The following is a 27,312-nucleotide window of genomic DNA, read 5'->3' as shown; positions in this document are numbered from 1 at the left end:
TATTGCTACTACTACTACCACTAGTTCTACTACTACTACTACCACTATTGCTACTGCTACTACCACTAGTTCTACTACTACTACTACTACCACTAGTTCTACTACTACTACCACTAGTTCTACTACTACTACCACTACTTCTAATACTACTACTACCACTAGCACTACTACTACAACTAATACTACTACAACTATCACTACCACGACAACAACAAAAGAGAAGGCATACCTGACGGGCGCTAGGGGTAGGGGCAGGCGGCGTCGGGGTTGGGGTCGGGGGGGTCACCGGAGTCGGGAACGGGGTCGGGCATGGGCGGCGTCAGGGCGGGCGGTCCACGGGGCGCGGCCGGGGGCAGGGCCGTCTCCTACTCCTCCTCCTCCTCATCCTCTCCTCCTCCACCTCCTCCTCCTCCTCCTCCTCCTCCCCTCCTCCCCCTCCTCCTCCTCGCCTCCTCCCCCTCCTCCTCCTCCTCCTCCTCCCCTCCTCCACCCGCTGGCGTTGGCGGGCCAGCGTGGGTGAGCTGGCCACACTCGGCCACACGCAGGCGCGTTGCGGGGACTGGCGGGGGCGGGGGCAGGCGCCGGCGCGCGGCGCGCGGAGGGGGCGGGGGCGGCGCGTGGCGTTGGCGGTGGCCCGGTGGCTAGCGGGCGCAGGGGCGGCCACGGGCGCGGCGCACAGAGAGGGGAGGGTGGCGCGCCACGTGGGGTCGGGCCGGCGTTGGTGGGCGACGGCGCCGGTGCGCGGCACGGGGAGGGGCCGCGGCGAGCGGCGCGGGGAAGGGCGGCGGCGGCCCGGTGGCTGGCGGACGCGGCACACGGGGAGGGGAGGGCGGCGTGCGGCGCTGGGGGCGGGCCGGCGTTGGCGGGCGGCGGCGCGGGGACGGCTAGGAGCGGCGCGCGCGGGGGCTGTCTGTCGTGTGGCTTGGACTGCCCGACCGAATTCGCCTAACTGCCCTCACCCGCCCCTTTGCCGAGCGCCAGATCAGGGAGGCACTTGGCAAAGGAGGCAACTTTGCCAAGTGCTCCGATCCGGCCGTCGGCATAGATTTTTTTTTGAAATACCTTTGCCGAGTGCCCCTATGAAGGCACTCGGCAAAGAGGAAATTTCTAAAAAAATCAAAAAGTCTCTTTGCCGAGCGTCTTATTCTTGGCACTCGGCAACTCCACCGTGGATCTTAACTTCAGTTTAGTGTTTCGAAGAGGAGGAGGTGGGTTGTCCCAGAGCTGTTCCACGAGGGTGTCTAGGCCCAGAGCCGCCCTGCAACTGCACCGTACGTTGAAGGACGAGTTGTTCATGTTTGGGCTCCTGCTGGCCTTCCTATGGAGCATGCGTTCCATCATGGACATATTTGGTACCTGTAGCCTCCGAGAGCATATATGTGCCTGATGATTACTTCCATTCTACAGAGACATTCGCTGCCAGATTGTTATTATTCAACTAGACACATATTAAATACATTCGGAGGTACAATGCAAAGGGGAGAAACTATATGGACAGGGAATACTAACAGCACCAACAATATACCAGGGAAATACTACATGCATCTCTCTCATATCAATGGGCGCCCTTGAGTTTGATGAGCGTCGTGATGATACCGATAAACCCACCAATGGCGGAGCCCGCCCAGGCGATGGTCTTGCGGTTCCTGTAGCAAAACGCGTACAGCTTGATCCACGGCCTATTCATCCTGTAACTCGCAATCTGTACCATGACGAGGCCATAGCAGCGTCCGAGGCGCAGGCTCTGCAGGCTGGTGAAGAAGTCGAGTGTCTTCTTGTTGGTGAGCCCTGCTCCTTGCAGGATACCCCTGGTTCGCAGCTCATGCACGTCCTCCTCCCGATGCATCAACATGTAGAGCAGGAGGAGGTACGAGCAGACAGCAGAGTCTTCAAATTCCGCCTTTTTATCAAAAAAATCTGGAGTCGTGCATAGCTCGAGAGCCGCCATGTTGACGAGCCAGCTTGCACGTGCATCGTTGAGAGACAGCGGCGCCATGGAGAGCTCGGCGAAGATGATCCATTTCCTGGCGAGGCCCATGTCTGGGAGCTCCGTTGTTTCGTTGGCTGCGAGGAAGATGCCCATTTCGGCAAGCTCGATGGCACCGGCTGAAATTGGTATCGATTCCATTTTCTTTAAATCTGAAGGTGACACCTTGGGTTTGCTGCTGCTTCTTTTTCCTACAACGTAGAATCGGAGGAGGCCAAGGAGATGCGGTGCTTCATTGTAGTAGTCTTCATCCCAGTCAACACGAGGAAATCCAGGGACAACCCGGTCTTGCAGACAGCCATCTTTGCACCTGGCGATGAACTTCTTCATTCTCTCCAAGGGCTCGGCCGTGCACATGCTCATGACGGCGTCCACCACCTGCAAGGGGATCTGGTTCTCAAGCAGCATGATGTCATGAGCGATGTCATTGTCATTGGACTCGAAGAAATCGTACAGCGTCGGGTCGTAGTTCTCTGCGCCCGACCTCTTAATGATATACATCACCAAGAAGCAGGCGTCAAAGAACATCATGGGTAGGAAGCAGTCGTCGTCGCCGAGACCTGCCATCACGTCCGTGTGGTAGAGGCCGCGGGCATCGCTGTCATTCGCGGCCGAGATGACGGCGCCGTACATCTCCTCGACCGAGCGGCCGGATTCCGTGATGCAGTGGCAGGCAGCCGCATGCTTCACCTCCTCCGCCTGCTTCAGATGGCCTCCGCCATAATGGTGGTAAGGGCCGATGGCCACCACCCTCGGGACGGTATACAGACCATCATCATCGAGAGCTCGAATGCTTGGAGGGTACCTGTGCATCTTCTGTTTCATGAATTGGGCATTATATGCATCCTCAAACTCCTCCTTTCTTTCCTGGAATAGCTTCTTAGGGCTATTCATATAGCTCTCCATTTGCTGCTCAAACGACGACAGATCCTCGTGTGTCGTCGTCGTTCCTTTCCCAGTCGGATCGTGATGCTGTGCGGCCGCAGCGTAGTAGTTGTTCTCAACCAGTAGCTGCGGCCCTCCGCTAGAGCTGCTGCTAGTGCTAGCAGGGACGACATACGGTTGGAGGCTGCAGGAGGAACCAAATATGTCGACAATGGACGAATACTGCAAAGCAGGGTGGCCAACGGCAGGAGCCCACACTTCTTGAGCGTCATCAGCTGGTGCTTCTTCAGCGGTCCAGTTCATCGCCAGCTGAAGCTCGTAAGGTCCCGCCCATGCAGCAGTGGATGTGGATTCCATATATGCGCTGCTAGCTCCGACCACCAAGCTGAACGCACGCAGCAGTATGTAGCTTGCTGCAAGAAGCACTGCACAAAATTAAGGGAATAATGTAGGAAATGGTGAAGAATGAAACATGCAAGAGAACGAAACTGCATGCTAGCTAGCATATAATCAGAATTGAACGTAATGTACTAATGAGAGAAGCATATATTCAGGGTTAGTAATAAGAGATCCAAATGAGGAAGAGAAAAGAATACTTAAAGCGAGCAGGGCAGAAGAAGCACACAGCCTTCTCGACGCTCCTCTTATAGAGCGTCAGTTCCTATTGTGCAGGCACGGTCATTTAAATAACATTGACCAATTGCGGTTTAATTACGACAACGTTTATGCATGTATACTAGCTTTGGCCTTGATGCACATACCCCACATGGTTGGGGCTACCCCATATCTCTTATTGACGACAAGATTTACAGCTACCACGCCAACCCCACACACACACACACACACACATGATATATACATACACTATCATGCTCCGAACTGAAGAGCTTTGTTGGTGCACCCCTAGCTCGGTGAAGGTATTAAGCTGATTAGGCTATGTTTGTTCAAAAATCAGTGTGTTGCCGGTGGCGGCTGTGTGGTCATCATCACAAGAAATCTTCACATCTTCAGTAAACAAGTTGCTATAAAATCAAGCATATATTAACCATGATAAATCATAACCATAAGAAAATACTTTCAAATATGAATCTAATGATATTACTTTCAGATAAGTAAATCTATATTTCGTGGGTCCAATAATTGTTGGTTGAATATTATAAGGTTTGACTATTGAAGTCTACTCTCTTTCGCCGTGTTTAGTTTCAGGAAGTTGGAATTTTGGGCCACTGTAGCACTTTCGTTTTTATTTGGCAATTAGTGTTCAAACATGGACTAATTAGGCTCAAAACGTTCGTCTCGCAATTTCCCACCAAACTGTGCAATTAGTTTTTTTTTTGTCTACATTTAATGCTCCATGCACGGGCCGCAAACATTCGATGTGATGACTACTGTAGCACTTTTTGGGATTTTGGGTTAGAACTAAACATGGGCTTTGTTTTAAAATGTAAGTCACTGTTGATTTTTTTATATACCTTTGACCTCTTGTCTTATTAAAAAATTACTGTGAATAAATAGAAATATGAGTCAAACTTAAATTATCTATGATGATAAAACAAGTCAAGACAAAATATATATGATACACAATTTTTAATACTAATTTAATGCACATGTGTTGCTACCGGCAAAATAAATATATAATTATATTTTTTTTGTGAAACAACAATATAGACGCAGGCACTTATAAATGCATGCACACTTGCCCTTATAGAATTATATTATCGTACAGGGTAAACTCTAATGCAGGTGAAATGTGAAACTTAAAACAATCTTAAGCTTCTCCTATCATTCCCAGCAGTTTTCATCCTAGATATGTGCATGAGTAGAGAAATTCAGATAAATCATCACAATTTAGGCTATAAAATGCATATGATTTTGTAAGGGTGCTTGCTATTTAGTAGATAGTGAAAGATAAGATGAGTTAACCACTGACTGGTCATCATACATTCAGTTACACTATCCACGTATCCATACCATTGCGTTAGGCTACAAAGAGAGAGAGGGTTTTGGGCATCAGCTGATTTGAGCCGAGCAAGCTAACATTTGTGTTGCTTTAGGCTACAAACTGATAGAATTGTGTGCACGAGTTGATTTGAGCAAAGATAGCTCTCTAGGGCAAACAGAAAGATAGAACAAATGCACTCATGTCCGAGATTTTTTTTCCAGCCTCTACATCAACCAGGGATGTACACAGCTATTAATTACTCATGTCCGAGATAGCTCTTTGAGGAAAACAAAAAGATAAGGGTACCCTAATAATATATCAATTATTCCTATGGCACGCAGAATCTCATCATCTAAGGCCAGCCTCAGATGAAACAACCTCTCTCAATGCATAGTGTCATCTCACAATTTTATAGGCTAGCCACAACATTAAATTGCTATATTGAGATTGGTCAAAACATATTTGGGATGAAACCCTTCACTCTCAATGCAGTTTCATAGGTGTTTCATACATTGGAAATAGTGCCAACAGAGTTTCATCCGCACGAAACTCATTTCTTTTCTCTCCTATTAATTCTCTTGCCATGTTACCCTTTTTCTAACGTGGCACCTTATTAAATGCTGATAAAACCTACTAAGGGCAGTCCCAATGAAAGAAACTAATAGTTTCTATAACATAGGATACCGCACAAAAAAAGTACTGCTTTCCAACCCATGGTTTCTATGAGTAATAATTATTTTCTCTTTCTCTCTCCCAACTCTATCTTCTTCCTCCAATGGGAGTACGGCACGAGTCCGCTAGAAGCTGGTGGTTTCTCCCCAATGGCGATTTCATGGTTTCTTCGTGCATTGGGTCAAGAAAAGACCTGATTTCTTCACGAGGAAACCATTTCTATGATTTTTGCTCTCTTTCTTTATTAATTACGTTGCCATGTCAGCGTTTTGTCTACGTGAAGTCATTTAACGAGGATAAAAACCATCATCAATACACCATTGGGACTGCCCTAAGACTAGCCTAACCGGTTTGCATGTGACGACATTTATGTCAGTTTGGTCTTACTTGGTGCATGTGCAATCAATTCTATGGTTGGTGCTACGTAGTAGTACAATAAAATCTAGCTCGATCGATCACGCCAATATGTTGTACAGCTACGTGCCGCCAACCATGCATGCATACATCAGACATACAGTGTCGTCGAGGACATCAATGCAGCCACAACGTACGATCAGTCACAACAGTCGGCATGCATGGTTGATGAACAGGCACCAAAAACATATGACGCCAAAGCTCTTCACATGTATGCAGCACGCAGGAAGAAAAATGTTGTGACCCGTGAGCTAGTGGTCCATGACCACGATTGGCCTGGGTAGAGATCGAGCATCAATGATGCTTACCTGTCTTATGTATGTATGTATGTATGTATGTATGTATGTATGTATGTATGTATGTATGTATGTATAGCACTTCTTGGAAATATTATTAGTAGAGCATCAATGATGTTTACTTGTCTTACTTCTGCAGCTATATAACTGTTAATATTTATTATTTAGTGATCAATTTATGTTAATCTCATCATTAGCAAATGCTAATGACAGTTCTAGAATAGGCATAGAAAGGCACCTTTTCGCCAACAGGCAACCGCCCAATGGGCGTGTATATATGTACGAACATTGTTCATCAGTCACTTTTCATCCATCGATACTTTTTCGCTCAACATGTTATCACGCACGCGACTTCACGCCGCTGACGCTGAGAAGCCAGAAACAGGAAGGAACAGAAGAGCAGTTTGCCGGTGGGATCGCCAGAGGACTCGTCGGAGTTGTAAGCGCCTTCCAAAGCAAGGTAAAAGATGATGACGCCTTTACCTTTCATGAATACCATGGTGGACTCCATCACCGACACCGTGGAGGCCGCTATGATTCGCGGACACCACGCCGGAGGCCTTCGCCACTACATGCTGCAGGGCGCAGTTCACCGCGCGCTCTGCGACATCCGCCTTCACAGGACGCCTCCTCGTCGCTTCCACAGGATCCGCACCGGAGAGGGGGGAGGTCGCCGTTCATCGCCGTGCCTAGAGTCCACACTGTAGTTCGCCCCGACGTCTTCCCGGAGCATGGCCCTGCCATGTTCGTCAAGAGCGTGGGGGTGGCACCGCCGACCCCACCGATGGCGCTGATGCCACCGGCGGCGCTCACGCCGCCATGGAACAGAGGTGGTGGCACCATGGCCGCGCGCCGTGGGGCCCCTCCGCTCTTCAACCGCAGCACCGGAGCAGATAATTGGTCGGCCGGCTTCGCCTACGACATCAACGTCGCGCTCCCGCCACTACCTCCACGTCCCTGGCCGCGCTCCTACGCTGACTTAGTGGCCAACCGCCGCCATGGCCTGCGCCGGACTACCCTCCCGCTTGGCCATCCCCTCTTTTATACCCGCGTGGTGTAACACCCTAAATTTTTGCCATGTTTTGAAAATCAGTAAAGATTTGAACTTTTCCTATGAATAAATCAAAATTAATAGCGTAGGGTTGTTCTTGACGCAAATAGATTTGGCCAAGTTACACATGTGATATGTTGTGTTTTGCTTGTTGAACTTATGGTGGTACAATCCGTTAAAAAAATCCTTTGAATTCAAATTTAGAGAGCATTCAAAAAGGCTCTGAATAAATGCTGGGAAAAAAGAAAATGCAATTCATAAATAAGAAAACCATATCGGTCTGAATCTCCCTCACCTTTCCTCCTGGCCCACGGGCATGGCCCATCCCTCCTCCTTCCTCTACCCCGCGTGGGCTGGTGCCACGCCCTCGCCCCAGCAAGCAAGCAGCGCCGCGGCAGCTCCCTTTCCCTCCCCTTTCTCCGACTGGCGTGCGGGACCCGCTCGTCAGCTTCGTCCTCTCCAACGCGATTCTCGCGTCCGCACTCGCTGCACCGGCCCCACCATGGCCCCGTTCTGGTGTTGAGGAAGCCAAGCGCATAGGCGCTAGCTGACCACGGCCTTGAACCATCCCATCTCCCCTCTTCTCTGCCCCTGTGCTCCATAGTGCGTCAACGCCATCAGAGAGGCTAGCGTGGGAACCCCGCCGGCGCCATTGACGTGGCCTTACCTAGCACTGACTTCATCGGAGCACGAGGGGATGCTGAAGCATCTAGCTCAGCATCCAGAACCCTCATCGAGCTCGAGCGCGTGCGCGGAGAAGAAAATATCCGCCGGCGGGCAGAAAAGATCTTGCCGTCGTCACCGACCTCACCGGTCTATAAAAGGCCCGGCCGGTGAGCCTCCGCCGCAACCACCACCACTGAGAGCTCCGCCTTGAGCTGGAACACGCCATCTCCCCCACACCTCCCCTCTTCCCTTCCCCTTTCGAGCTCCGTCCCTTTTTCCCCCAAATCGGCCGCCGCCGTCGCCACGAAGTCCAAGCTCCGAGTCTCCCCTCTGTAGAGCGTTGCTGGCCAATTAGGGATACTGGTGCGCCCTTGAGCCCCTCTTACGCCTTCTCCTCCATTTCTAACTTCCTTTCTCAACCTAGGTTACCCTGCCACCGAGTAGCACCCGGCACCGAGCCGCCATTGCCGCCGGTGGTCGTCGGCAAGGCACGACCGAGCGTGGCTGCTCCCCTAGAGTGTCCGCACCACCACCGCATGCACGTACACGTGAACCAGGGACCGTAGGAGGCCTTACACACACACACGCCCAACAACGCGCCGCCGCATTCGCCACGGTGAGCTGCCACCACCGCCGTAGGCGCGTAGCGTGACTGAGGAAGCCACCAATCATCGCGGGATAGTATCTGGAGCTCTGGCAGCTAATCCGCGTCGAGCCTCGGGCAAGCACGTCGCCGGCGAGGCCAATTCCGGCAAGGCCCGCGCCCTGCTCTGTTTTTACCGGCGAGCCAGAGGTCTCCGTTCCCCTCTCTGCCTCTGACTCATAGGCCTGGCACCAAAACAGCGTCCACGACGACCGAGTGAGAAGGACGGAGAGGGCCCACACATTAGTGCTGCGTGCCACCGCCACCGTGACCCCACCGGTTACCCGGTTACACACACACTCTTACTCACACCTCCTCCCTTCTCCTTGCACACGGTGCACGTGAACTAGAGACATACGGGACCGGTCTACAGCACAGTGCCCTACACCGGCTCACCCGCATAGCGCCCTACACACGGAAAACACTAGGTACCCCCGGATAGTGTACACAGAGTGTCGAAAAACCATATTCCTTGCTTACAAAAATTTCCAGAAAATTTCTAAATAAACTAGAGACACCCTAGAACCTACCCATACCATTACCATGACTTTTGAATGCACCTAAAAATCCCCAAAATTCCACAAACTCCCAAACCCTATTTTTTAAAATCCTTAAAAATCATATCTCCTCCATTCTAATTCCATTTTCCGTGAAACCACCACTAAAATTCTTCTAAAATCCAGCTTTATTTATTTTACCTAGTACCACCATATAGTTCTATGTTTGCCTTTTGTATTTGCTTTTGTGTTTGGCTGTAGTCTTATTTATTAGCAATGACCCACTGAGGACGGTGAGTACCAGGAAGGCGAGGACCCAGACTACGTTGAACCAGAAGGAGATTACAACGAAGCCAAGTCCTAACTCCCCCTTCCCCACTAATATATTTGTTACCTCCACCATAAAACCCACCGCCATCCATTTCCGCTAATCAAACAATAAACTCAATTTATAGTCTCTTTACTTGAATGAATTGTGATATGTTATGAGCTCTCAAATTGTGAATCTTGACGTTATGATAAAGCTTCTTAAGGTATTTTATAAGCTCTATGATATGGATGAACCTGAGAATAAAAATGGTGTTAAAATAAATTATAATCTAGTAATTGGAAACTCATTTTAGACAGGGGCGAGTGAGGGGTAGTTTATGTGGTATAAACTACTTTGGCAAGATCGCCTAGCGAGGGTTCCTGTTGGGAGATACTCGCCTCGGTCACATAAGGACCTAGTCATAGGCCATTTCGCCTAGCCTGATATTTCATACAACCACATGTCTATATAGGTAGACTTGATCTCACACCTCGTTAGATAGAAGTATAAATTCTACTATGAGGCCGGTGTGGCAATGGAGTATCAGGAGACGACACGAATGCTGGGTGATCTTCCGTGGTTTGGTCGGCATGGTTGCTATGTGGTCTTCCATGTAAAATTATCGTTGTGCCGTGTGCGAGCACCTTTATGTATTCATCTATTGCATGCTGTGTGATCATCCAAGTCCTTGAGTGTTTTTGACCCCTGAGAAGCCATAGTAGAATTATATAGAAATCTAAGGTCATGTCTTTTAGGTACGAGATCTTGTTAGGCCTATTTCTACCACTGATCATGGTTGAGATTGTGCCTATCATGTGGAGAAAAGTGTGCACCACCCTCTACAGAGCTTATTAAATCTGTTCGAATAGCCAAGTCGTTGGAATGGGCAATCGTTGGGATGAGGTCTCTTATGATTAGATTTCTTTTATGTAATGAAACTAAACTAATAGGTTAATCTGACTATTAATAAAAGTCAGAAACTGGCGAGAAGGGTAATGCTCTCCCAGGGCCAAAATCACCATTAATTTTACACTATATCACCTTACCATTTCCACCTCCGCTATCATAATCCGCCTCCACCAAATAGCCTTCGCCATCCACCTCACCCTACCCCAAGGTTAGGGCTTGCTATGTACTTTATGTACTCACCCGTTGTTGACTCACAGATATCGACCCTAAGGAAGATTACAACATCGACGAGGAGGCGAACCACGAGGACTAGGAGCCATGCGAAGACCAATGAATCCACTAGAAGGAGTTACTAGGATATAGGGTTTCGACTACGCTCAAGCATACTTGTGGAGTAAAGTACCACTTCGCTGTAGTTTCTGTTGAGTAGCCACCACGCCATTGTAATAAATTGCCGCACCATGGTAGTAGAACATCGCTAGTTATGTAATGCCTATGGCTATGCCATTTGAACTTTGACTATTGTAAGACCTTATTTTCGGTATCAATAAAGCTCGGTATTTTATATTAGATCTGTGTGTCATTCCTGTTATTTTGTGCGTTTTTGTGGTTGATCCTGGCACAAATACAAATGCACTTGGACTCTCAAAATGAGGGCCGGACATATGGCAGGAGCCCGCTGGGCCAGATTGGCGTCCCTGGCCTAGGTTGGGGCCTAGCCAACCCCCCCCCCCCCCTCTGTTGCTCGGCTGGTGGGCCAGCCACTGCGCTGATGGACCTGTTACTGCTCGCCTAATCCAAATTTGCTCCGTTTTGAGTCCAGAAAATATTTTTTTTGTTATTTTCGTTTCTAGTAGTGGTACAATTAATTAGCCTATGTTTTAGCTAATTTAATTCCTGCAAGAACATATATTTTATGTATAATTACTTGATGTTTCTCTGTACCTGCTATACCTTGTCATTGTACATATGTGATTTGTTTCAATAATAGTCCAATGCAATTTAATATTCTATTATAAAATTGGAGTATGTTGGTGCACTCAAACCCGATTTTGCACCACATACATATTATGTTTGTAACTTTGCTATTAAATTGGACTATGTTCGTGCACCCAAACCCACTGTTTTGCACCACATACATGTTGCATTTGTAATTTTATATTAGAATTGGGTATATTGGTGCCCCCAAACCCCTTTTGCACCACATACATGTTAAATTAGCAAGTGACTTAGATGCAATTTAACAATGTTATCCCCAGAATTAGAATGCTTTTAATTACTATAGGATTAAAATTGCAATATATCATATATCTTGATTATTTTGGTTAATTAACACAAGGTAATAGAGTCTAAGGCATTGGCTGCGTTTAATTCACTTGTGAATTATCCTGCCTAGAGACTATGCCTATAGCAGTGATTCAATCACCCATTACTGAGAGGTCTACATCACATTTCTCTGAAATTTGCTGATTACCTACACTGTGTTTTTACCCAAAATAATGGTTTTGGAGTGACAAATGGTCTACATATTAGTGATGATTACCATTTTCATCATTTATTTTGATATTACATAAGATGGTACAGACCTAAGCAATGGTTGTGTTTAATTCACTTATGAATTATCCTGCCCAGAGACCATGCTTAGGCAGCAAAGTATTTTGCCTACCATTATGATCTACTCTTTGTCTTTGACATAGAGATTATCTCTAGTGTACATCAAAAAAAATTATGATGATTTGTTGTACGATCTACACAATTTTGTGATTACCTACAATAATCCAAAACTATGATGAGATATAAAACTTTAACATATAGCATTTAGTATTACAACATTACCATGTTGATTTTAATTTACAACTAGGTAAATTAATTAATCCATGGTTATCCTTGTAGGATCATGGACAATAAGGAGTTCGAGGAACTCTCTTTGCATGGAAGCAATTACCCTACATGGGTTTTTGATATCAAGATTGCATTTGCATCTCGTGGTCTTTTGGCTACAATACAGGAACCCCAAGCAGGGGTTGTCCTACAAGATAAGCACATCTATACTGCTTTGGCTTTGTTACGGTTTTACATTCATAAGGATCTTAAATCTGAATACCTTATGATTGAAAATCCTCATGAATTATGGGTCGCTCTTAAAGACCGCTATGAACAGCAAAAGGAACTCATTTGGCCTGAGGCCAATCATGAATGGAATCATTTATGTCTCCAAGATTTTAAATCTATGGCAGACTATTATCATGTTGTTCATAGGATTTGCTCTAAGTTGAAGTTTTGTGAGAAAGAGCCAACAGATGCTGATAAGATAGAGAAAACACTCTCTGCTATGCTTTCGTCTGATAGAGTATTGCAACAGCAATACCGGGCTCACAATTAGCATGCTTAGGTAGAATAGTAGAGGAATAATTCCTAAGTCATTCTTAATTACAAGTCAAAACATACATTTGATTAGTGCAATTACACCTAGTAATCATTGCTAAGATCATTATCATATCTACACAGAAGGGATATTATGGAGGTAGATTGAGGGCAGAGCTCGTTCTATCTTCGTAATCGGACCCTACGTGCACCTATATTCGGGGAGTGGACTACAAAGACTCAACGGGAGTGTCACATCCGCGATCTACCACATGACCCAGAATATAGGGTGTATTCACATGTAAACAATGTATAAGCACCACACTTACACAATGTCGACCACCCACCCATAGATCTTTAGAGTGAGCGTTATACGAACTTATACATAAACATGATAATAAACTAACTATACTAGATATATAATCAAAGTAGACGATGAACATCATAATGAAGAATATGAACAAGATGAATATTGATATTGTCATAGCAATTGTATCTAACATATAAAAACAATGGAGAAACAATAGAGAGATGGGTACAAGAGTTTATACTGAACCACGCTCTAGACAAGATTGGAAATCCAAGCGAAGTCCTATTTGCCTCCCTCTAGATCTAACCTAACTAGCTATGCTATGGAGATGGAGGAGCTCTGAGGAGATTAGGGTTTCTATCAACAGATGACTTAATGTCTTCTAATATGAATGATCTCTCCCTTAGGGGGGCTGGGGTCTGGTTATATAGCCCTAGGGAAGCAACATGAGCCCTTGGATCAAACCGACTTAAGCAACGGCCTAGATGCGTCCTCCAAGGTGGTGGAAAACTGACCCTCAAAGATGGCTGACAGGTGGGCCCATGGGGGGCTAGCCGGCCTGGCGGTGTCTCAGTCTCCACTTTGGTGTGGAGTCTTCTCGCACCTTCTAGAACTTTCTGGAGTTGGTTTTGCGGTGGAATTCTGCTTTTTCTTTTGACGTTTAAGTCCTCCTTGGTGGTTTTCTGATTAAACCCTGCTAGAAACACAAATTCACCAAAACTCATATAATTTGTTAGTTTAGACCCCTAGACCTTTATTGGTGATTATATTTATGCCCTTATACATGTTTATATGATGATTTATAATCGTTGTTAACTACCATCAACAACCATCACATCTTAAAATTCAAGCTGAACCACTCAAATTCCTTGAAAGAATTCAAGGTGATATTTGTGGTCTGATCCAACAATTATTGGGGCCATTCAGGTACTTCATGGTATTAATAGATGCATCTACTAGATGGTCTCACGTGTCTCTTTTATCGACATGCAACCATGCTTTCGCCAAAATAATGGCCCAACTAATTAAGTTGAAGGCACATTATCCTGAACATTGGATTCAATCTATCCGAATGGACAATGCTGCTGAATTCACATCCCATGCTTTTAATGATTACTGCATGGCATTGGGAATTTAGGTTCAACATTCTGTTCCATATGTACATACTCAGAATGGTTTGGCTGAATCATTGATTAAAAAAATCAATCTCATTGCAAGACCTTTGTTGATGAATTGCAAATTTCCTACGTCGTGTTGGGGTCATGCAGTTCTTCACGCTGTCGACTTTATCCAACTACGACCAACTGCATATCATGAAACATCCCATTGAAGTTAGTACGTGGGGATCCTTTGAGTATTTCCCATTTGCGTAAGTTTGGATGTGCTGTGTACATACCCATCTCACCACCTCAGCGGACATCGATGGGCCCTCACATGAAACTGGGGATCTATGTGAGATATTCATCTTTGTCGATCATTAAGTATTTAGAACCTCTAATAGGGGATCTATTTACAACCTGGTTCGCTGATTGTATTTTTAATGTGGATCATTTTTTGACATTAGGGAGAGAAATGTACCAAAAAGAATGCCAGGAAATTGATTGGAATGCAGAAGGCATTTTATTTTCTGATCCATGTACAACGGAAAATGAACTATAAGTTCAAAGAATTATTAATTTACAAAATATTGCAAACAATCTGCCAGATGCTTTCTCTAATTATAAAGATATTACAAAGTCCGTCCATCCTACAAGGAATGTGCCCAAAAAAGTGGAGGTACCTAATAAAACCACTCAACCCCAAATTGGCAAAAAGAGGGGAGAAGCACTTCCAAGAGGCAAGATGTGATTGCTAGCAAGCAAAAGAAGACAAGAAATTGTGGTAGAACCGCCTAATTTAATGCTCTCGCAAGAGTACTCGTCTTCCTTTAGATACTAAGTACCCAAGCGAAAACACCAAACTTGCAATTCTATCGAGCACACCCCGAGGGAGAACTCGAAAATCCACATTTTTCCATCAGGATCATAAATGAGAGGATAAAGCTTACAACATCCCTAACCATTTCTTACATCTCTTTTAATGCAACATCAGAGTATTACACCAAATGGTTATAACAGCAGATTATACAATGTTATCAGAGTTTCAGCGGAACTAAAATCATTTAATGATAAGTTAAACATTAACATGATGATCAGTTGTATACATAATAACATGTTATAAGTTTTTCCATTGTAAAACATTTTGGGTGGAAGTTTCAAATAAACTCTATGTCCGCAATATAAAGGAAATCCTAGCTGAGCCCACCAGGAGGTTCTCGCACACAAGTGTTAGCTCTAGCATCCACCTATCATCTACAATAGGGTAGAACAAACCCTGAGTACTCAATTGTACTCTGCAAGACTTACTTGTAAGGAGGAAAGAAAAGACTCCAAGGATATGCAAGACTATCTAGCTTGTAGGTTTATTGCATCTGCAGGAGCATTACTAAACATGCATCCTTATATTCAATTTTATTAGCAGTCATCATTATTTCATTATCTAACCATTCTAGGTAAGAACCTAAGCTATTTTCAAGCAGGTGGTAAGCAATTAGAACAATTTTATCACCTCCCATGTTTTAGTTCTTACTACGGTGCTAGACCATAGCCAAGTCATGCCATATCATATGGCGGTTCGCGAGCCAATGTATCCTAGCTGTGTACCCCGAAACACACGCCTCACTTGTACCCTAGGCACAAACAAGACCAACCCGCTCCACTCCGGTCGTGGGGTCTAGGTCCCCATACAAACTTGGACTCCTAGCCCCCATCACCTGAGACCCGGTCTCAGTATGCTGCTTAGACCTCCACCTAATACCCACCCCTAAAAGTCAGTCCAGAAAGAGCCAGAACCCATGACAAGAGAGTAACAAGTCTTCCCACTCCCATAAGCAAGTATGTGCTCAGGATAATAAGTCTGTGACCTGACTACCATCCATAGCAACGGACGGTCCTCAATTGACACAGGCAGGACAAATGCAACCAGAGCCTCGCTCGGTTACCTAACCATTTAAATCCAAATCCAAAGTATGGTCCCGCCCGGTCTCAAATTATTATCCATATATATTCCATGTGATAGAAACATAATAATAGTAACTATAATATATTTCCGATCTCTCGCGAGTGATAGGCAATCACTCGACTTCTACCGGAGTCCTATAGCATAGCAATCTACATGATCTTGTCATACTAGTAAGACTCATAGGATAAGGATATATATATATATATATATATATATATATATATATATATATATATATATATATATATATATATATATATATGCAAGTGAGTTTCATTCAACTCCTTAAAACTTAATGCATAAACATAAAATTAAGTGCGGAATAATATGGGTTATGCACCGGGACTTGCCTGGGTAAAATATAACCAAAGTTAGCATTCCATCATGGTGGCATAATCATCAAGGCACCATATGCTTCCGCTACTCCAGATGTCTTCGCAATCCATCGTTGTTCCTATTAGGATATACTTGGATGCAACGCAGAAACGTAAATAATCACGGCAATCGCAACTCTAAAATACGATTACGTTGCTAAACTAACGAGCTGGCTCTAGTGACAAACATACTAGGCTACGGATCCATGTTATCGGATGAGGCATTACTTCCCAATAAGTATTTTAGCTACAAAATCCCCAAATATATCCTTAATTCATTTTATTGATTTAATATCTTCTCAAACCAGAGCTTAATAGGTATTCTAGCAAACTAATTATTCTAGAGCTGCAAAAATTGCAGGAAGCGCATAATAATATGGTGAAGTTACTGTAAAATTTTCAAATCTAACACTATCATTATTTAGCCACAAAAATTCATACAAGTTCATACTTTAATAATTTTAGAGCATGTCAAAATATTTAAAGCAACCGTGAAACATTTTAGAACCCTGTGAACCAAATACACTAGCAGGTAGATCATGATTTTAGAAACTTAACAAAATTAGTTTCACAATTTTTGGACATCTACACAAATTTATCTTGAATTTACAAATTTACCTTAGAAACTAATTTGGAAAACGCTTTGGAAAAAGAAAAGGCCGGTGGCCAACAATTCGGCCCAGCAACCTAAGCGGCCCACCCGGGAGCAGCCACGCGCGTAGCAGGCCGGCCCAACAACTGGCTTATGGCGGGGAGCCTACGTGCGCCCCCGTACCTTTTGTAGAAAAGCCCTCAGCTTCGCATATTATCGCACGGCGTTACCAAGCACTATTACACTAGAGACAAGCTTTGCACTAAGGACCCTGGAACATGTCGCCTTCACCATGAGGAGACCCCAGCTCTACCCCGCGTTCGCCGGCATGGTGACCAGTGGCATGGGCGGCTGCGCTGAGCACTCGAAGCTTGCTACGACGGGGATAAAGAGCTGACCTTTGCCTACCGCTAAGCTCCACTCCTAGGTAGCGGTGGAGAGCTTAACGGCGCACTACTGAGGGCTAGCCTCGGTGACAGGCAGAGCCATGCCACGGATTGCTCATTCTGGCAGCCTAAGGCTCTACTGAGGTGGTGGCGATGATGGTTGAGCACCAGTAGCTCACCAGGGTTCACGCTACGGTGGTGGTTGAGGCGGAGGGGCGACGAGGTGACCTGGCCACGTGCCCCCGCACCTCACACTGGGGTGCCAACCATAACACCGATGCGTCACCGCTCTGATGGTGGACTCCCTGGACAAAACAACATGAGCACCAAGCAAAGGAGGTCAAGGCGAGCTTCCAGTTACTATCACCGCCTTACCCCCAAGTTCGAGGTCATGGCGGTGCTCCAGCCAACCCCGACCAAAATACCAAATTGGAGGTCGGTAGTGCACGGCCGGAGATGGGGAAGATAGAGTGTCTAGTTGGCTCCCTAAGCCACTTACTGGCGTGAGTAATCAGACCGTGGAGCCGTGAGATAGCTCAACCGATGGGCGGCGGCACGGAGCTCTGGCCATGGTTGTTTCGCGGAGGGATATGTGAACGAGCTCAAGCAGATTAAGACGGCGGCTCCAGCCATTAGCTATCACTCAAACCCGTGCACAAAAGTGATGAGACGGAGCAAGCTTTTGCACGGTGTGGAATTGAGTCGGCCGAACCCGCGTAGGCCGCACCAACGTCGGCTAGCGTGGCGGGGTAGGGAGACGTCCCATCACTGGGATGGCCTGAGTGGTGACCTAGACATGGCTAACAGTGGACCAAGCCTAGCTTGACATGGTAGTTGGAGTGAAAGGTGAGGTGAGCACCACATTGGTCGAGTCCAACCCACCATGGCCATGGCTTGCTCTGCGCGTGGCACCGCGGCCAGTCGCCTAAGCACGACGCGCGTGTAGCAGCGAACCAAATTTTAGACAAGGCGTGATATCACCCATGTGCGTGAGCCGGGCAACGGCAGTGACCCGACCACAGCTCGAGCCCCAGCACTAGCAAGGCCCCACGCATGGTGACCGCGAGCCCAGACCAAAAGTGGCAAGGGCGACGTGCATGAGTTTTAAAGCGAACGAAAAATTGTGCCTAACTCGACCCAAGTCCAACCAGCTACCCCAACCCACAACTGGTACTACCAACTAGCTAGCGAAGTAATTCCTATGTCCCAAGAGTGACTAGAGAGGAAAATATAAGCCCACCAACATGAGCTCGGCGCGCCGGTCATGGGTTCATGAACAGAACGTCAACGACGTAGTTCAGAGCGCGTTCTTACGAAATTCAGCAATTTTTGCGTGAGCATCGTAACCCTAACGCAACCATGACCTGCACCATGTTCAAGTACACACCTTGATGTAACCAATCGTTCAAAAGCATAGATATGTTGCTTAACCAGTTTTGTGGGAATTTAAATGCCAATATGACATTGTCTATCATCGTTTCCGACTTAGAGAGAGTAAGGGCCTAGTTAGAACTAACAACCTTTAGCGCTTTTGCTATAATTTTTAATATGTCTAAACCTAATTAATTTCAACTCTTAAGCATTTCTTACCCTAGTCCATACGCCATACTAACTCATAGAAACAAAACATCCAGGAACTACTTGACTGGTTTGTTCAATATAATTTGCCAAAAAAGATACTTTTAAACATAAGTTCAAGTGTTCTAAATTTAAAATCCGAGAAACTCATTTCGGTAATTCCTCTTATGTCTAAATCTTGGTGCTAAACAAGCTCATAACACCCAGGGTGTTACAGAAACGTAACTCAACCTTTGGTTGAAAGACACCTAGAGGACATACAAGGTCCTGTGGATAGATGTGATCCACCATCTAGCTCAGTTTTGTGCATAAACATTGACGTTGGAACATCAAAAGACCCTAGATTCATCATTTTGGGAAGTCATGATGAATCTTTATGGGTAGATGAAATTGCTATAAATTTCATAGAAATAGGAGAGTCTTATGATCGTAAGTCCATATTAGTCGACATTTATTTCTCTGAGCAAATTGCAAATATCCTTCAAACTGATTCAAATCCAAAGTCTATGACGAAGTGCAAGAAGCGCTCTGACTGGGATAAGTGGAAGGTAGCAATTGAAATAGAGATTGCCTTGCTTTATAAAAGGGAAGTGTTTTCGGTCGTATTGCCAACACCCCATGGTATCTTCCCTGTGGGATACAAATGGGTTTTTATCCGTAAAAGGAATGAAAACAATGAAGTGGTGAGATATAAAGCAAGGCTCGTGGCATAGGGTTTTACGCAAAGACCTGGCGTTGATTTCAACAAAACTTACTCTCCGAGAATGAGTGGAATAACATTCCGATATTTAATATCGCTGGCAGTACAAAATCGTCCATTTATGCAGTTGATGGACATAGTGACCGCATACTTGTATGGGTCATTGGATTCTTATATATACATGAAAGTTCCTGATGGAATCAACATACCAAATCCCAAGGCAAATCGCAACTTGTATTATGTCAAGTTGCAGAAGTCATTATATGGCTTGAAATAGTCAGGCCAAATGTGGTACAATCGGTTAAGTGAATTCCTTACTTTGAAGGGATACTCAAATAATGATGATTGCCCATGTGTCTTCATTAAAAAATCATCAACATGATTTTGTATTATATCGGTGTACGTTGATGATCTTAATATCATTGGCAACAAACCCGATATTAATGAAGCACATCATCATTTAAAGACGAAGTTTGAAAAGAAAGATTTGGGCCAAACCAAATTCTACTTGGGTTTACATCTTGAGCATTTTCATTTTGGTATATTTATATACCAAGCTACCTATGTTCAGAAAGTATTGGAGAAATTCAATATGGGCAAGTCATATCCAACAAAACCCCCAATGGTAGTGAGATCCTTAGATGTTGAAAAGGATCCTTTTAGACCATGGGAAGAAGGAGAAGAGATATTGGGGATACATGTCCCATATCTTAGTGCCGTTGGAGCACTAATGTATCTTGCTAATAGCACCCTGCCAGATATTGCATTCGCAGTAAACTTGCTAGCAAGACACAGTGCTGCTCCTACCAAACATCATTGGGTAGGAGTTAAAACTATTTTGAGATATCTCAATGGCACAAGAGATCTTGGATTATTCTATAGTAGAAATAAAGATCCAATTTTGTTTGGGTATACAGATGTTGGTTATTTATCAGATCCCCACAATGGTAGATCACAAATAGGCTTTATATTCTGGCATGGTGGAACAACAATATCTTGGAAGTCTTCAAAGCAGACTTTAGTGTCTACTTCCACCAATCATTCTAAAATAATTGCTTTATACGAAGCATCACATGAGTGCGTATGGCTTCACAGAATGACAAACCACATAATGCAATCATGTGGTATTGGTGCACTTGAGACACCAACCATTATCTTTGAAGATAATGTGGCACGTGTGTGTAGATGGAATCAGGTTATATTAAGAGTAATATGATGAAACATATTATTCCTAAATTGTTCTATCCCCATGAACTACAAAAAATGGAGAAATTAAAATCTTGCGAACTAAGTCTTGTGATAATCTTGCGGATTTGTTCACAAAGTCTCTACCATACTCCACATTCCATAAATGTGTTGAAGGAATTGGTATGAGAAGGCGTAGGGACATGCAAGAATCAGGGGGAGAATCTCTCTAAATCATAACCTATATTCAGACATCACATTGCACTCTTTTCTTTATGTGAGTTTTACTCTTCTAGAGTTTTCTCGTATAAAGTTTTTAATGAGGCGATGTCAACACACAGTAAATGTCATATTATCTATTTTCTCTACAGTGGTTTTTCGAAGATAATATTTATGACATATTGATCTTTGATCAAATTGTTTTTAGACTATGTCTTTTGGGCCACCTAAAGGGTCTATTAACATTGGGAGTTATATATCATGGTGTTTCTTCTTATTTTTCCCACAGGGTTTTAAGGAGTTTTGCCTGGTATATCGATACACTTTGGTTTTTTCCCATAGGGTTTTCCAAAGCTTCAAAATGATGATTGATGAACACACAATGATGCCTATAAGGAACCAACTGATCAAGGCGGATTGTTAAGATTTATTATTTAGTGATCAATTTATGTTAATCTCGTCATTAGCAACTGCTAATGACAGTTCCAGAATAGGTATAGAAAGGCACCTTTTCGCCAACAGGCAACCGCCCAATGGCTTGCATATATGTACAAACATTGTTCATCAGAGAATACACATCAGTCACTTTTCATCCATCGATACTTTTTTGCTCAACATGTTATCATGCACGCGGCTTCACACCGCTGACGCTGAGAAGCTAGAAACAGGAAGGAACAGAAGAGCAGTTCGCTAGTGGGATCGTCGGAGGACTCGCCAGAGTTGTAAGCGCCTTCCAAAGCAAGGTAAAAGATGACGACTCCTTTACCTTCCATGAATGCCATGGTGGATTCCATCACCGACACCGTGGAGACTGCTATGATTCGTGGACACCACGTCGGAGGCCTTTGCCACTACATGCTACAGGGTGTGGTTTGCTGCACGCTCCACGACATCCACCTTCACAGGACCCCTCCTCGTCGCTTCCACATGATCCGCACTCGAGAGAGGGGTGGTCGCTGTTTGTCGCCGCACCCGGAGTCCACGCTGTAGTTCGCCCCCGGTGTCTGCCCAGAGCATGGCCTGACCATGTTCGTCAGGCGCGTGGGGTGGCACCGTCAACCCTGCTGATGCCATTGATGCCGTCGGTGCCGCTCGCGCTGCCATGGAACGGCAACGGTGGCACCATGGCCACGCATCGTGGGACCCCTCCGCTCTTCAACCACAGCGCCGGAGCAGATAACTGGCTGGCCGGCTTTGCCTACGACATCAACGTCGTGCTCCCGCCACTACCTCCATTGCCCTGGCTACACTCCTACGCTAACATGGCGGCCAACCGCCATCATGGCCTACACCGGAAACGCCCTCGGAGCTGGGTACCCCTACTCCTCTGATGAGAAGGGGGTGGTTCCCTGCCTCTGAGCGGCCTAGGATGGGCTAGTGAGGGCGGATTCGCCATTCTCGGCTTGTAGTGATGGTCCTTATGGTCGGAGCTCACCAGAGATGAGCAGGGTCCGCCCTGCCGGCCGGCCTCCATGGCTAGAGCAAGAGCCTCGGCTCGAGCACGCCATGGGAGGACACGGAGGGACAAGATGGTGGCGACACACATGGGCGGTGACAACATCGGGCCCCGATGGTGGTGGTTGTGCTGGGCCTTGTGCTGGCGGCCCCAGCCAGCTAAGTGCTGATGCTGGCGGCCGGCAGCAGCAAGCAGTGACGATGGCCGGCAGGAGCAGCAGCAGCAGGCAACAACGGAGGCGCTCGGCCGCCAGCAGCAGGAAGCGGCGGCATCCAGTGTTGTGCCAGAGAGCAGCGGTGGCTGGGCGGTTATGGTTTTAAACCCTAGCCATCCACCCTTTTATACCCACGTGGTGTAACACCCTGAATTTTTGCCATGTTTTGAAAATCAGTAAAAATTTGAACTTTTCCTATAAATAAATCAAAATTAACAGCGTAGGATTGTTCTTGACGCAAATAGATTTTTTGAAGTTACACATGTGATGTGTTGTGTCTTGCTTGTTGAACTTATGGTGGTACAATCCGTTAAAAATCCTTTGAATTCAAATTCAGAGAGCATTCAAAAAGGCTTTGAATAAATGCTGGAAAAAGAAAATGCAATTCATAAATAAGAAAACCATATCGGGCTCAATCTACCCCACCTTTCCTCCTGGCCCACGGGTGCGGCCCATCCCATCCTCCTCCTCCTCCCTCTACCCCGCATGGGCCGAGGCCACGCCCTCACCCCAGCAAGCAAGCAGCGCCGTGGTAGCTCCCTTTCCCTCCCCTTTCTCCCATTGGCGTGCGGGACCCGCCCGTCAGCTTCGTCCTCTCCAACGCGATTCTAGCGTCCGCACTCGCCGTACTGGCCCCACCATGGCCCTGTTTCGGTGTTGAGGAAGACAAACGCACAGACACTAGCTGACCATGGCCTTGAACCATCCCATCGCCCCTCTCCTCTTCCCCTGTTCTCCACAGTGCGTCAACGCCATCAGAGAGGCTGGCGCGGGAACCCTGTCAGCGCCATTGACGCGACCTTACCCAGCATCGACTTCACCGGGGCACGAGAGGACATGGAGGCATCCATCTCAGCATCCAGAACCCTCATCGAGCTTGAGCACATGCGCGGAGAAGAAAATATCCGCCGGCAGGCAGAAAAGATCTCATCATTGCCACCGACCTCACCGGTCTATAAAAGGCCCCGCCGGTGAGCCTCCGCCTCAACCACCACCACTGCGAGCTCCGCCTTGAGCTGGAACACGCCATCTCCCCCACACCTCACCTCTTCCCTTCCCCTTTCGAGCTCCGTTCCTTTTTCCCCCAAATCTGCCGCCGCCATCACCAAGAAGTCCGAGCTCCGAGTCTCCCCTTTGTAGAGCGTCTCTGGCCAATTAGGGATACAGGGGCGCCCTTGAGCCCCTCTTACGCCTTCTCCTCCATTTCTAACCACTGGCCGTAGGAGGCCTTACACACACACACGCCCAACACCGCGCCGCCGCATTCACCATGGTGAGCCGCCACCACCAACGCAGGCGTGTACCGTGACGGAGGAAGCCACCAATCGTCGCGGGATAGTATCTGGAGCTTCGGCAGCTAATCCGCGTCGAGCCTCGGGCAAGCATGTCGCCGGCGAGGCCAATTCCGGCAAGGCCCGCGCCCTGCTCTCTTTTTACCAGCGAGCCGGGGGTCTCCGTTCCCCTCTCTCCCTCTGACTCATGGGCCTGCCACCGAAACAGCGTCCACGCCGACCGAGTGAGAAGGACGGAGAGGGCCCACACGTTAGTGACACATGCCACTGCCACCGTGACCCCACCTGTTACACACACTCTTCCTCACTTCTCCCTGCACCCGGTGCACGTGAACCAGAGACACAGGGGACCGGTCTACAGCATAGTGCCCTACACCGGCTCATCCGCACAGTGCCCTACACACGGAAAACACTAGGTACCCCCGGATAGTGTACACAGAGTGTTGAAAAACCACTTTCCTTGCTTAGAAAAATGCCCAGAAAATTTTTAAATAAACTAGAGACACCCTAGAACCTACCATACCATTACCACGACTTTTCCATGCACCTAAAAATCCCCAAAATTCCACAAACTCCCAAACCCTATTTTTTAAAATCCTTAAAAATCATATCTCCTCCATTCTAATTCCATTTTCCGTGAAACCACCACTAAAATTCTTCTAAAATCCAGCTTTATTTATTTTACCTAGTACCACCATATAGTTCTATGTTTGCCTTTGTGTTTGCTTTTGTGTTTGGCTATAGTATTATTTATTAGCAACGACCGACAGAGGACGGTGAGTACCAGGAAGGCGAGGACCCAGACTACGTCGAACCAGAAGGAGATTACAACGAAGGCAAGTCCTAACCCCCCCTTCCCCACTAATATATTTGTTACTTCCACCATAAAACCCGCCGCCATCCATTTCCGCTAATCAAACAATAAACTCAATTTATAGTCTCTTTACTTGAATGAATTGTGATATACATACATAGTGGTAAAGAGCCATTATTACTAGTCTAGTCACCTTCATCACATTGTGAGCATAATAATTAGCATGACCGCCATGTTGCATGTTCAGATCAAGTCCTCTCTCTCTGGCCTTAAGGCCACGGTCTTGTACTACTTTGTACAATTTCTCCTTCTATCTTAATTGAAATGCAGAACTCCTGCCATTTATGTTAAAAATGTTCAGATCAAGTCCCGTCGAAAATTTCATGTGTAGAGAAAATTGGAAAAATGTATGTATGTATGTATGTATGTATGTATGTATGTTAGCACTTCTTGGAAATATTATTAGTAGACGTTAATTGGGACGGCTACAGTCGCTGCAGCTTAGGCCCGACACGTACGGCAGACCACAAAGTGTGGAAGAGTTCTAGCTAGACGGAGCATGGAAATAAAACTTCTTACCTTTTGCTCACCTGTGATTGTTACAGAGATCCCTTTTAGTTATGCGTTCGTCTATCTATCTCCGTGCTACTCGGATCATGTCTGATAGATAGATGTCTCTACCTCTGAAAAACCTCCACTAACAAGGGGAGACACCAAAGCAGCAAGTGAGAGTATGTGGGAGTTCCTGCGGACAAGCTTTATTTTGCTAATTCAGGAGAGACGAATTGGCTCGCCGGGCCTGTGGCAAGGTCCTCGTTGCCCGTGCCACCAGGCTAGGCTAGGCGAGGCCAGCCTGGGAACCAAACGCCAAGCTACTTCGCTTTCGGAGGCATCGTGTCTCAGGAGTAGTGGAGCTTGGTGCATGCTAGATGAGCGCTGGTTGGGGAGGACGAGCCGTCGGCCGAACGCTGGTTGGGGATGATGATGCGTGAGCTTTTGACTGCGGAGAAGCCAACGGCGGACGAGTGCTTGGAGCGAAACCATCGCGCACTTCTAAGTAGTGTAGAAGACGAATGGAACGGTCCAAGGTGTATCTAAAAATTATTATTGTACCATTGATCTAGAATTTAGAAATGAGGGAGTAGCAACTTCTGGCGTATTTGGTATAGCCTCACCTTGCCTCGCTCAGGAAGGTTAGGCATGCCAGCACCAGTGGACGATACCGGCTTGCAGCAGGCTAGCTAGAAAGATATTGGAAAGTGCAGAAACCAAGGTAGCGAGCAAGACAACCAATGCCTTGATCTTCCTTGTCCAGATAGGCAAAGCAAGCATCGGCAAGAGAACGAACCAAACGCGCCCTTGTATGCTAGTCCGTGCAACTGCTTGCGCGGGTTGAGTACTAGTAGCTTTAACTTAGCAATAGTAATTGAGTTCACTTCTCCATTTTTTCTGGACTCTGCAGAGTGGGATTATTTGATTGAAATTTCAGCAGCCGCTTCTTCGAAGGTGCAGTTAACGGCTAAAACTCCCCATGCTGCAGCGGGCTCCATACAAGGCACCGGCAGCATGTTTGAAGAGAAGGGTGAGGTCCTTGGCATGTTTGAAGAGAAGGGTGAGGTTCTTGTGTGGAAATGGCAATGCCACGGCACGGCCGGCATGCGTGGCGTTTTATTTTTACGCAGCAGCTAGGGTAGTGGATATACGAGGAAAATCATGCATCACTACTGGATTCAGGTTCTTTGCCGAGTGTCTGAGGCACTCAGCAAAGACCAGATTGCACTCGGCAAAGAACACACGGCAAAAAATTGATCGGCAAAGCCCTCTTTGCCGAGTGTCTTTTATCGGGCACTCGGCAAAGGCTTTGCCGAGTGCCCCGGGGACACTCGGCAAAAAAAAGCGACCGTCACAGCACCGGTCCCGTTGACGGTCACTTTGTCGAGTGCCAACCCTGCAGGCACTCGGCAAAGATTTTTTATTTTTTTTTAAAAAAAGTCTTTGCCGAGTGCCAACCCTTCGGGCACTCGGCAAAGAGTTTTTATATTTTTTTTACAAAATTTCTTTGCCGAGTGCCAACCTTCAGGCACTCGGCAAAGATTTTTATTTTTTTTAAAAAAAATATCTTTGCCGAGTGCCCTCTGTACGGCACTCGGCAAAGATTTTTAATTTTTTTTTAATTTCTTTGCCGAGTGCCCTCTGTACGGCACTCGGCAAAATTTTTTATTTTTTTTAATTTCTTTGCCGAGTGCCATCTGTCCTGCACTCGGCAAAGTTTGAATTTTTTTAAAAAAAAAATCTTTGCCGAGTGCCATGGTCACAGCACTCGGCAAAGCTGGAAAAATGGGTTTCTGGACACCCATTTTTCCAGCTTTGCCGAGTGTTGTGACCATTGCACTCGGCAAAGGGTCCTTTGTCAAGTGCAACACACGGCAAAGTGACCCAAAATTGCAATTTTTAATTTTTTTTTTGCATTCCATCATGACAAATAAATTTATACAA

The 27,312-nt window shown here is 46.3% G+C and overlaps 1 protein-coding gene across 2 annotated transcripts; it reads right to left on the bottom strand.

Moving 5' to 3' along the window:
* Window positions 1-1,410: 1,410 nt before the first annotated feature.
* Window positions 1,411-3,605, bottom strand: LOC136485642 (UPF0481 protein At3g47200-like). Of its 2 annotated transcripts, none has more exons than XM_066482489.1 (2): window positions 3,469-3,605; window positions 1,411-3,285 (listed from the first exon to the last, which is right to left on the bottom strand). In XM_066482489.1, the coding sequence occupies exon 2, from the start codon at window positions 3,227-3,229 to the stop codon at window positions 1,556-1,558; it is 1,674 nt and encodes a 557-aa protein (XP_066338586.1). In that variant the 5' UTR covers window positions 3,230-3,285; window positions 3,469-3,605; the 3' UTR covers window positions 1,411-1,555. The 2 variants fall into 2 exon arrangements, with proteins under 2 accessions (XP_066338586.1, XP_066338585.1); XM_066482488.1 differs by having other exon boundaries at window positions 1,411-3,297; window positions 3,469-3,547.
* Between the last annotated feature and the right edge of the window lie 23,707 nt (window positions 3,606-27,312).

Source organism: Miscanthus floridulus, chromosome 10 (genome assembly GCF_019320115.1).
Source record: "Miscanthus floridulus cultivar M001 chromosome 10, ASM1932011v1, whole genome shotgun sequence".
NCBI classification, from domain to species: domain Eukaryota; kingdom Viridiplantae; phylum Streptophyta; class Magnoliopsida; order Poales; family Poaceae; genus Miscanthus; species Miscanthus floridulus.
Note: the sequence above shows the minus strand (reverse complement) of the source record. Positions and strands in the feature narration are given on the sequence as shown.